General features: G+C 46.0%; 1 protein-coding gene across 2 annotated transcripts in view; it reads left to right on the top strand.

Annotated features, from left to right (window-relative positions):
* Positions 1-12,574, top strand: part of TFCP2L1 (transcription factor CP2 like 1) — a 75,772-nt gene that overhangs the window by 45,771 nt on the left and 17,427 nt on the right. For both annotated transcript variants that reach the window (XM_038747566.1, XM_038747565.1), the window contains 2 exons: positions 9,732-9,842; positions 11,442-11,533. In XM_038747566.1, the coding sequence (XP_038603494.1) occupies positions 9,732-9,842; positions 11,442-11,533 (203 nt within the window). The remainder of the gene's footprint in view (positions 1-9,731; positions 9,843-11,441; positions 11,534-12,574) is intronic.

Genomic DNA, 12,574 nt, shown 5'->3' with positions numbered 1-12,574 from the left:
ATCTAAAGAAAGCACATTTAACACTTATCTTCTGTGTGTTAAAGCCCAAACCACACAGCCCCGTGGTTTAACCCAAGGGGCAGGATGGCACTCAGTGTGTGGTGAAGTAACTCTGCTAGTATTAAATGGTGGTCCTCAAACCTCTCCATCGGCAGAGCCCTTGAGTAGGGTAATCAATCAATTGTATAAAGTGCTTACTATGTGCAGAGCACTATACTAAGCACATCAGTCATATTGAGTGCTTACTGTGTACAAATCACTTTATTAAGCACTTAGGAGAGTACTATATAACTAACAGACACATTCCCTGGCCACACGAAGCTCACAATCTATAGGGGCAGATAGGCACTAATATACATGAATACATTTATAGCACTTGGAGTACAATACAACACAATTAGCAGATCTGTACCCTGCCCATCCCCTCTCAGGGTCCCACCTGGAGAGTTTCCAGTACTTTACCAGTCTCGACTATGGGAGGGAGAGTCAAGCTGAGGCATATTCATTCATTCATTCAATCGTATTTATTGAGCTCTTACTGTGTGCAGAGCACTGTACTAAGCACTTGGGAAGTACAAGTTGGCAACATATAGAGACCGTTCCTACCCAACAACGAGCTCACAGTCTAGAAGGGGGAGACGGACAATAAAACAAAACATGTGGAAGGCGTCAAGTCATCACAATAAATAGAAATAAAGCTAGATACACATCATTGACAAAATAAATAGAATAGTAAATATGTACTAGTAAAATAAATAGAGTAATAAATCTGTACAACATATATGCAGGTGCTGTGGGGAGGGGAAGGAGGTAGGGTGGGGGGATGGGGAGGAGGAGAGGAAAAGGGGGGCTCAGTCCGGGAAGGCCTCCTGGAGGAGGTGAGCTCTCAGTAGGGCTTTGAAGGGAGGAAGAGAGCTAGCTTGGCGGATGTGGGGAGGGAGGGCATTCCAGGCCAGGGGGAGGATGTGGGGTCGGGGTCGATTGTGGGACAGGCGAGAACGAGGTACAGTGAGAAGGTTAACAGTAGAGGAGCGAGGGTGTGGGCTGGGCTGTAGAAGGAGAGAAGGGAGGTGAGGTAGGAGGGGGTGAGGTGATGGACAGCCTTGAAGCCCAGGGTGAGGAGTTTTTGCTTGATGCATAGGTTGACTGGCAGCCACTGGAGATATTTGAGGAGAGGAGTAACATGCCCAGAGCATTTCTGCACAAAGATGATCCGGGCAGCATCGTGAAGTATAGACTGAAGTGGGGAGAGACAGGAGGATGGGAGATCAGAGAGGAGGCTGATGCAGTAATCCAGGCAGGATAGGATGAGAGATTGAACCAGCAAGGTAGCGGTTTGGATGGAGAGGAAAGGCCGGATCTTGGCAATGTTGTGGAGGTGAGACCAGTAGGTTTTGGTGACGGATGGGATGTGAGGGGTGAACGAGAGAGCAGAGTCGAGTATGACACCTAGGTTGCAGGCTTGTGAGACAGGAAGGATGGTAGTGCCGTCTACAGTGATGGGAAAGTCAGGGAGAGGGAAAGGTTTGGGAGGGAAGATGAGGAGTTCAGTCTTGGACATTTTGAGCATATCCATTCCATTTGTAGCTTGGGCAATGGCTAGCAAGAGGGAGACAATCTGCTACAAGTCAAAACTCACCCGTGCTGGGCGGCAGCGTCAGGGGAGAGAGTCGAGGACAGAGACTCAAGTTAACTGCACGGAAGAAGGCAATGGTGAAACCATTTCTGTATTTTGACCAAGAAAACTGTATGGATTCCCCTACCAAAACGATTGCAGATGAAGGTGGGGTGTTCTGGGAGAGATATGTCCGTGGCGTCGCTATGGGTTGGGCACGACTCGAAAGCATGTCAACGACAACAACCCTGCACAAAATGAGTTTGCAGTCTAGAAAGGGAGATGGACATTAATATGAATGAATGAACAGAAAAAACCCAGAGCCCTCTCTTGCTGGAAAATTGTTACTCGACTCACAGAACCTCCAACCTGTTGCTGTTAGCTATTTCCGAGTGTGCCTCTTTTTAAGCAGGAATGAAAGACCACAGTACCATCAAAGCGGGCAGGGGCTATTTAGGGGAGGAGGGCTTCAGAAGTACCAGAAGTCAAAGGGGAGAAAACTCCGCGGGAAGCAAAGGGTACTACTGTTGGAAGTAGAAGCCCCCAGGAGCTGCGTCACGGTGACTGCGGCTGTTTGAGTATATTCTTGAGGTGCCGGCCTGTCGCGAGTCTGTTTCAAATTTACTGTCAGACTTAAGTATAGCAAATATGAGATGGAGTAGAGAACACCTCATTTCTTTTATCCTGCCTCCTGATTTCCTTTGAGTCCGTTGCCTACTTCTGATTTCTGGGCCCTGGGCTCAGGGGACCACAGTTGTTCTAGCTACTAACTTCCAGACAGTTGGGGACACTGGGGCAGCTCCGCCCATCAGAATGGAAGCTCCTCGTTGGCAGGAAACATGTCTGGGGCCTCTGTTGCACTTTTTCAAGTCCATAGTAAACCACCTACGTTATGTTGCCAACTTGTACTTCCCAAGCGCTTAGAACAGTGCTCTGCACACAGTAAGTGCTCAATAAATACGATTGAATGAATGCCTGGGACCCAGTGGGTGGCTTACAAATTCCACAACCGCTACTTGTAAAGGAGCTAAGTGGATAGGGTTTTAAATTTTCCTGTGGTGATAAATCAATCGATGGTATTCATCGAGCTCTTTGTGCAGAGCACTGTACTAAGTCCTTGGGAGGGTACAATACAAAAGAGACGGCAGACACGTTCCCTGCCCACAAAGAGAAGCAACATGGCCTAGAGGAAGGATCACAGGCCTGGGAATCAGAGAACCTGGTTTCTAATCCCGGCTCCACCACTTGTCTGCTGTGTGACCTTGTGACTTAACTTCTCTGTGACTCAATTGCCTCATCTGTAAAGTGGGGATTAAGACTGTGAGCCTTATGGGAAAGTGGGACTATACCCTGAATCTAACCCAGCACTTAATAGATTACAGTACAATAGAGCTGGCAGAAAAGATTCCTGCCCTACAAGGAGCTTATAGTATACAGGGCATATATATACACATATTAGGCAAGTCATTTAACTTCTCTGTGCCTCAGTTACCTCATCTGTAAAATGAGGATTAAGACTGTGAGCCCCATGTGGAACAACCTGATCACCTTGTATCCCTCTCCAGCACTTAGAACAGTGCTTTGCATGTAGTAAGTGCTTAACAAATGCCATTATTATTATTATTGTTACTATTATAGGGGGTGTTATATTGTTGTTTTGTACTCTCCCAAGTACTTAATACAGTGCTCTGCACATGGTAAATTCTCCATAAATACCACTGACGATGAAACCAACATTAAAATAAATTATAGTTAGGGACATGGCAGTGAAAATAATAATAATAATGTTGGTATTTGTTAAGCGCTTACTATGTGCAAAGCACTGTTCTAAGCGCTGGAGGGAACACAAGGAGATGAGGTTGTCCCATGTGGGGCTCACAGTCTTAATCCCCATTTTACAGATGAGGGAACTGAGGCACAGAGAAGTGAAGTGACTTGCCCAAGGTCACACAGCAGACATGTGGGGGAGGCGGGATTCGAACCCATGACCTCTGACTCTCAAGCCCGCGCTCTTTCCACTGAGCCATGCTGAAAAGATATGTAAGCTTGGGATTTTTTTTCTTCTTTTAGTAGGTAAGAACTTGCTATGGGCCAGGCACTGTACTAAGGGCTCACAGTCTTAATCCCCATTTTACAGATGAGGTAACTGAGTCACAGAGAAGTTAAGTGGCATGCCCAGGATCACACAGCAGACAAGTGGCGGAGCCAGGACTAGAACCCAGTTCCTTTGATTCTTTCCACTAGGCCATGCTGCTTCTCACTATGGGCAGGGAACACGTCTGCCAATTCCATTGTATTGTACTCTCCCAAGTGTTTAATACAGTGTTTTATACACAGTAAACACCCAGGTAACACCACTGATGGATTGATACTTTCATAAATGCCATGGTGGCGGAGTGAGTATCAAGTGACTAGTGGATAAAGTTCCAAGGCCATAAGAAATGTTGACGGGGGAAGGTGAGTAGGGGAAGTACTCCCCCTTTTAGACTGTGAGCCCACTGTTGGGTAGGGACTGTCTCTATATGTTGCCAACTTGTACTTCCCAAGCGCTTAGTACAGTGCTCTGCACACAGTAAGCGCTCACAAATACGATTGATGATGATGAAGTAAGGACTCAGTGAGGGGAATTGCCAGGTAGAGAAGGAACCAAGTTATCTCTTCCCCCAGCCCCCCAAATCTGCAGCATTTATCAACTGGCTATTCATTCTTACCCTCCCACAGAGGGTTTTATGAGAGGAACTGAGTTTTAATTTCATCAAGGGAGATCGAGGAAAACTGAGGAAGTGAATACTAGCCCTGATTAAATTCCACCCCAAGATCCTCAGAGAGGTTGAGAGGATCTGTAAATAATAATAATAATAATAATAATGATGGTATTTGTTAAGCACTTACTATGTGCAAAGCACTGTTCTAAGCACTGGGGAGGTTACAAGGTCATCAGGTTGTCCCACAGGGGGCTCACAGTTTTAATCCCCATTTTACAGATGAGGTAACTGAGGCAACAAAAAGTGACTTGCCCAAAGTCACACAGCTGACAGTTGGTGGAGCTGGGATTTGAACCCATGACCTCTGACTCCCAAGCCCGGGCTCTTTCCACCGAGCCACGCTGCTTCTCCTAAGACAGCATGACCATTCCCCGCTGGTCCAGTGGTAAACCTTCAGCGGGCTTGCAAAGTAGATGGGGAAAGGGCGGTGTTTTAAGTAGGAACTTGAATCTTCCAAAACTGGTTTCAGGACAGGCCTGTGGAGGTGACTCCACCCCTCTCCAGGGACTCCCAGCTGCTTAATTAGTGGAAAGGGGTGTGGAACAGGGGACAAAAAGGGTTAAGCCAAGCCATAAGTCATTCCCTTCCCAGTGAGTGTGATTGGATCATCGCCCCTGGCTGGTGCCAGAAAATGCCCTGTGCCACTAGCTTAACCCTGTCCTGACCCCCGAAAGGGAGTTTCTTCGATTTGGGGCAGGTGGGGAAAGGAAGGGAGCAAGACTTTCCTTGACAGGGATGGGAAGAACTGGCTATCGGTCATCTGAACCATTCACACGTGCTGTCTTGGCTCGGCCTGCCACAGTTGTTGCCCCGTTTTTCAGCAGAAAACTGCGCAGGCAGGACCAGGGAGTGTGAGGGGACTAATAATAATAATAATAATAATAGTGGTATTTAAGTGCTTACTATGTGACATACACTGTTCTAAGCACTGGAGTAAATACCAGGTTCTCAGGGTGGACACAGTCCCTGCCCCACATGGGGTTCACAGTCTCCATCCCCATTTTACAGATGAGGTAACTGAGGGCCAGAGAAGTGTAGTGACTTGCCCAAGGTCACAGCAGACAAGTGGCAAAGCTGGGATTAGAACACAGGTCCTTCTGGCTCCCAGGCCATGCTCTACCCGCCCCCAGCAAGCAACCCCAGAGGGCTCTGCCTACCTCGGGTGGAGATGTGTGTTTCTTGGGGCACATCATAACCGGTGCTGGGCACTGGTTGTTCTCTGCCTGACTAGGGTCACAACTAGACTGTGAGCCCGTTGTTGGGTATGGACCGTCTCTCTATGTTGCCAACTTGTACTTCCCCAGCGCTTAGTACAGTGCTCTGCACACAGTAAGCGCTCAATAAATGCTATTGAATGAATGACAGTAGAGCAATGCTGATCCTTCCTTCTGCTGATCAGAAGGAGGCCTTTCCAGACTGAGCCCCTTCCTTCCTCTCCCCCTCGTCCCCCTCTCCATCCCCCCCATCTTACCTCCTTCCCTTCCCCACAACACCTGTATATATGTATATATGTTTGTACATATTTATTACTCTATTTATTTATTTTACTTGTACATATCTATTCTATTTATTTTATTTTGTTAGTATGTTTGGTTTTGTTCTCTGTCTCCCCTTTTAGACTGTGAGCCCACTGTTGGGTAGGGACTGTCTCTATATATTGCCAATTTGTACTTCCCAAGCGCTTAGTACAGTGCTCTGCACATAGTAAGCGCTCAATAAATACGATTGATGATGATGATGATGATCCCCTCGGCCTCCATTTATTCAGGACCCCCTTGTTCTCTCACTGGCTTCATGTAGCGCGGGGCCAGAGCCCTTCTTGGGGCCTTTGGGATCTTAGGGGGAGATAAGCCGGCTAGGGCTTGTGATCCTTCTCCCCGACTCAATCAATGGTTTCGTTTTGAGTCCTGTGTTTGGTAAAGGAGTCCCACCTGAGAGACAGTGTAAGGCTCTGAGGAGGGACTAAAGGCCACAGATTTAGGTCGAATCATCATCATCAATCTTATTTATTGAGCACTTACTGTGTGCAGAACAGTATACTAAGCGCTTGGGAAGTACAAGTTGGCACCATATAGAGACAGTCCCTACCCAACAGTGGGCTCACAGTCTAAAAGGTTGAATCTGCGATCAATAATAATAATAATAATAGTATTAAGCACTTTCTACGTGCCAAACAGTGTTCCAAGCACTGGGGTAGATACATCTTAATCAGGTTGTCCCACGAGGGGCTCACAGTCTTAATCCCCATTTTATAGATGAGGTAACTGAGGCACAGAGAAGTTAAGCGACTTGGCCAAGGTCACACAGCAGTCAAGTGGCAGAGCCGGGATTGGAACCCATGTCCTCTGTTTCCTAAGCCTGTGCTCTTTCCACTGAACCATGCTGCTTCTCCATCATAATGGGGCCTGGGCTGATAATGATGATGGTATTCGTTAAGCAGTTACTATGGGTCAAACATTCTTCTAAGCACTGGGGTAAGTACAAGCTAATTATGGGCTAATAATGATAATGATGATGGTATTTGTTACGCACTTCCTGTGGGTCAAGCACTCTTCTAAGCGCTGGGGCAAGCTAATCAGGTTGGACACAGTCCCTGTCCCACATGGGGCTCACAGACTTAATCCCCATTTTGCATTTGAAGTAACTGAGGCCCAGAGATGTGAAGTGATTTGCCCAAGATCAGACCGCAGACAAGTGGTAGAGGTGGGATTAGAACTCAGGTTCTTCTGACTCTCAGGACAGTGCTTGCCTCAGATCTGTCCTTGGCCCTCTGTGTCATCTGGGGCAAGTCACTTCACTTCTCTGAGCTTCAATTTCCTCACCTGCAGCATGGGGATTCAATACCTGATTTTCCTCCCCTTCAGACTGTGAGCCTCATGTAGGACAAGAACTGTGCCCTGCCTGAATATTTTGTATCTACCCCTGAGTTCAACACAGGGCTTGGCACAAAGTAAGTATTAACAAATACTTACAAAATCCTTACAAACAAATACAAAAGTAAGTAAGTATTAACAAATACTGCAGTTGTTGTTTGCAGCGTGGCTCAGTGGAAAGAGCCCGGGCTTGGGGGTCAGAGGTCATGGGTTCTAATCCTGGCTCCCCCACATATCTGCTGTGTGACCTGGGGCATGTCACTTAACTTCTCTGAGCCTGTTACCTCATCTGTAAAATGGGGATTAAGACTGTGAGCCCCACGTGGGATAACGTGATCACCTTGTATCCCCCAGCGCTTAGAACAGGGCTTTGCACATAGTAAGTGCTTAACAAATGCCGTTATTATTATATTATTATTATTTATTGCATGTCTGTTATACGCAGAGAAATGTGTTAAGCACTTGGATTGCAATAGAATTAGTGGAAGTGATTCCTGCCCCCAAGGAGCTTATTATCTAGAAGGTAGGAGATCTGCTCATGAGACAGCTGAGAAGGATGAGAGTAGATACTGGGGAGAAAGGGAGTTGATTCGGTGAGCAATGATAATAATAATAATAATGATGGCATTTATTAAGTGCTTACTATGTGCAAAGCACTGTTCTAAGAGCTGGGGAGGTTACAAGGTGATCAGGTTGCCCCACGGGGGGCTCACAGTCTTCATCCTCATTTTACAGATGAGGGAACTGAGGCCCAGAGAAGTGAAGTGACTCGCCCAAAGTCACACAGCTTAGAATCGGCAGAGCTGGGATTTGAACCCATGACCTCTGACTCCAGAGCCCGGGCTCTTTTCCACTGAGCCATGCTGCTTCCCCTGAATAAGGGGAATTTGAATTTGAATTTCCCCTGAATTTCATTAGGATCAATCAATCAATCAGTCGTATTTATTGAGCGCTCACTGTGTGCAGAGCACTGCACCAAGCGCTTGGGAAGTCCAACATCATACCCAGCCCTAATTGATCTGGTCTGGTTAACAGTTCCACAGCATTCTGAGTGCCAGTTAAATAAATCAATTAGCCCTGGTACTGATGACTCCACAAACATGGCTTCGCAAGCAAATACAAAAAAATTTAATAGCCTATAAATTTTACCTCATTGCTCTCAATCAATCGTTTTTTACTGAGTGTTTATTAAGTAGTAATGATATTAAGTATTCCCTGTGTGCAGAGCACTGTATTAAACGCTGGGAAATAATGTACAGGTGAGATTGGTCCCTCTCGCTCACAATCTAAGAAGTGCGAAGCAATCTACTAAAGGCTTGCTCTCCCCCATCCAAATCTCTAGAGGGAATAAAGTGAATAAAATCAGGACTCTTCACTTCTCATCTGAAGGTACGTGCTCAGGGGCAGGACAGTTTGCAAGGCTACACCCAGTCTAACCTGTAAGATCCTACCAACTCTTCAGTCATTTATTGAGCATTTACAGTGAGCAGAGCACTGTACTAAGTACTTGTTGTGGGTGGGAATTTTGTCGGTTACGTTGCTATTGTATGCTACCAAGTGCTTAGTACAGTTCTCTGCACCCAGGAAGTGCTTAATAAATATGATTGATTAATACAATATGGCAGAGTTGGTAGACAAGTTCCCTGCCAACAATGAGCTTACATTCTGGAGGGGCAAATGGAAACTTAATAGACTTAATTAATAGACGTAACTTAATAAACTTAATAGACACAGACTGAGAGCTCACCTCCTCCAGGAGGCCTTCCCACACTAAGCCCCCTCCTTCCTTTCCCTCTCCTCCCCCTCCCCATCCCCCCAGCCTTACCTCCTTCACCTCCCCACAGCACCTGTATATATGTATATATGTTTGTAAGTATTTATTACTTTATTTTACTTGTACATATTTAGTCTATTTACTTTATTTTGTTAATATGTCTTGTTTTGTTGTCTGTCTCCCCGTTCCAGACTGTGAGCCCACTGTTGGGTAGGGACTGTCTCTATTTGTTGCCAACTTGTACTTCCCAAGTGCTTAGTACAGTGCTCTGCACACAGTAAGTGCTCATTAAATACGATTGAATGAATGAATGAATAAACAAATTACAGATATGTGCATATATGCTGAGAGAGGTGAATAAAGGGTGCAATCCCAAGTGTTGTACTCTCCCAAGCGCATAGTACAGTGCGCTGCACACGGTAAACGCTCAGTAAATATGATCGATTGATTGGCTATTGGAGAGTAGGCAGATGTCTACTGGGGAGGTCAAATGGCCCTCTGGGCCTTCCCAGGAAGTAGCATTTCCATCAGCGATGAAGTTCAGTGTGAATATTTAGAGATATTGGATGGACGGGAAAGTGTCTGTTCCTTGTTTATGTTGTACTCTCCCACGCTTTTAGCACAGTGCTCTGCGCATAGTAAGTGCTCAGTAAATGCGATTGACTGACTAACTCTAAGCAAATCCCGTTGCTTGGTGTTCGCAGCCCAAGGGAGCAGACCGAAAACAGAAGACAGACCGGGAGAAAATGGAGAAACGGACTGTCCAGGAGAAGGAGAAATACCAGCCATCCTATGACACCACGATTCTCACGGAGGTGAGGCAACTCTGGGTCACTCTTACTATGGTCCTCTCTTGGCCCCGTTGCCCTCCTCCCCACAAGGTGTCTTTTAGAGCCACCTGCTAGGTTGCCATGCGTAATTTCTCCAGATTTTCAATCAGCAACTCATGGTCGTTTCAGTGGGTTTCTCCCTCTCCAATTCTCCCCATCCCCTGGGTTAACCCTCGTATCTTTTCCTCGGCACTGCTCTCTATCACTGCCACTCTGACCACATTGGAGGAGGCCCCAGCCTAATACTGATTTAGTTGACTTCTTTGAAATCCCAATCTGGCCAGACACTTTATACAGTGGTCCCCAAAGAAGCCTTGGTGTGGAGGGAGAAGTGTCATATTCCCAACTAAATTTACACTCTCGGGTTTTCTACACGTTAGTGGTTCCAGGCTCCACACAGTCAAAGAATTTGTCACACTGCTAGTTTTTTTTTGTGGGCCATCAGAAATTTTTAGGAATGTGCCATTGTAAGAATGTGCTATTGCAGGATGGCGTTTTCTATTCCAAACAGGCCAAAAGCAAAGGTACCGTAAGTTCTTGATAATAATGATGGTGATATGTTGTGCTTACCATGTGTCGAACTGAGGGCTGGGGTAGATACAGGGTAATCAGATAGGACACAGTCCCTGCCACACACAGTGCCCGAGCAAAGGGCAGCAGAGATTTTAGAGAGAAAAGGAGTGGGCAGACATCAAAAAGCTATCATTTTGGTTTGTCCCGAAAGAAAACTCTCATATCGCATCAGAGATGGGGGTGAGCACGGCGGGGAGTCCAGTGTGGTAACCTGGGGCAGTCAGTCCACTACCTCTTGGAGTGGGGACCTATAATAGCTTCCTTCACAGCCATAGCTTTGAATTTCCCATTTATTTTTGGACCTCCTTACATCAGAAACCCTCTCAGAACAACAAAGAGTCTTCGAGTCTGACCTTGGGCAAGTCACTTAAGTTCTCTGTGCCTCAGTTCCCTCATCTACAAAATGGAGATTCAATATATGTAGTTTTCTCCTACAAAAACTGAGTCCCATGTGGGACCTGATTATCTTGTATCTACCCCAGTGCTTAGTACATTCATTCATTCATTCAATCAATCATATTTACTGAGCGCTTACTATTTGCAGAGCTCTGTACGAGTTCAGTGTCTGGCACATAAGTGCTTAACAAATACCATTACTATTATCATCATTATTGTTATTGTAGACTCCTTCCTCCTTTCATTAATCCTCCCCATATTCTTCCTCTTCCCTCGTCTCCTATGCACATTTCTTCAGTTTGGGAAGACGAGAAAGGTGAATTGTCAGTCAGTCAATGGTATTTATTGAGTGATTACTGCGTGCAGAGCACTGTATTAAGCAACAAACACATACCCTGCCCATGTTGGATGACCTCTTGGGAAAATCAGTGGAAAACCTGGAGCTCAGTGTGTTCTCCATAGGGCCGAAATAGACTGTAAGCTTGTTGTGGGCAGGGAATGTCACTGTTTATTGTTGTATTGTACTTTGCCAAGTGCTCAGTACAGTTCTCCGCCCACAGTAAGCACATAATAATTACAATTAAATGAATGAATCTGGTAACATTTCTCCGCCAGTGCTCCCCGTGGCCGGATATGCCTTACCAAGTGAACAACGCTCCGTCCCCAAGTTACAACAGTTCTCCCAACAGCTTCAGCCTTGGCGATGGGTAAGTCATGGACTTTTTCCCTCTTTTTTTTTTTTTTTCTCTAAATGGTATCTGTTAAGCACTTACAATGTGTCAGACACTGTACTAAGGAGGAGCACATTTCTATCCTATTTATTTTATTTTGTTGGTATGTTTGGTTTTGTTCTCTGTCTCCCCCTTTTAGACTGTGAGCCCACTGTTGGGTAGGGACTGTCTCTATGTGTTGCCAATTTGTACTTCCCAAGTGCTTAGTACAGTGCTCTGCACATAGTAAGCGCTCAATAAATACGATTGATTGATTGATTAGCAGAAAGAGCACGGGCTTGGGAGTCAGAGGTCGTGGGTTCTAATCCCACTCCGCCACTCATCCGCTGAGTGACTTTGGGCAAATCACTTCACTTCTCTGGGCCTCAGTTATCAAGACTGTGCACCCCAAGTGGGACAACCTGATTACCTTGTGTGGCTCAATGGAAAGAGCACGGGATTTGGAGTCAGAGGTCATGGGTTCAAATCCCAGCTCCACCAATTGTCAGCTGTGTGACTTTGGACAAGTCACTTAACTTCTCTGGGCCTCAGTTACCTCATCTTTAAAATGAAGATTCAGACTGTGAGCCCCCTGTGGGACAACCTGATCACCTTGTAACCTCCCCAGTGCTTAGAAGAGGACTTTGCACATAATAAGCGCTTAATAAATGCCATCACTACCACAGTGCTTAGAACAGAGCTCGGCATATTGTACGCGCTTAACAAATACTATTATTTTTATAGAAGCAGCAAAGCTTAGTGGAAAGAGCATGGGCTTGGGAGTCAGAGGTGGTGGGTTCTAATCCTGGCTCTGCCCCTTGTCTGCTGTGTGACCTTCGGCAAGACAGTTAACTTCTCTGTGCCTGTTACCTCATCTGTAAAATGGGCATGAAGACTGTGAGCCCTACGTGGGACAACCTGATTACCTTGTATCTACTCCAGTGCTTAGAACAGTGCTTGGCACATAGTAAGCACATAACAAATACCAACATTATTATTATTATCAGGTTGGACACAGTCCTATGTCTCACATGGGAC

The sequence above is a fragment of the Tachyglossus aculeatus genome, chromosome 1 (genome assembly GCF_015852505.1).
Source record: "Tachyglossus aculeatus isolate mTacAcu1 chromosome 1, mTacAcu1.pri, whole genome shotgun sequence".
NCBI classification, from domain to species: domain Eukaryota; kingdom Metazoa; phylum Chordata; class Mammalia; order Monotremata; family Tachyglossidae; genus Tachyglossus; species Tachyglossus aculeatus.
Note: the sequence above shows the minus strand (reverse complement) of the source record. Positions and strands in the feature narration are given on the sequence as shown.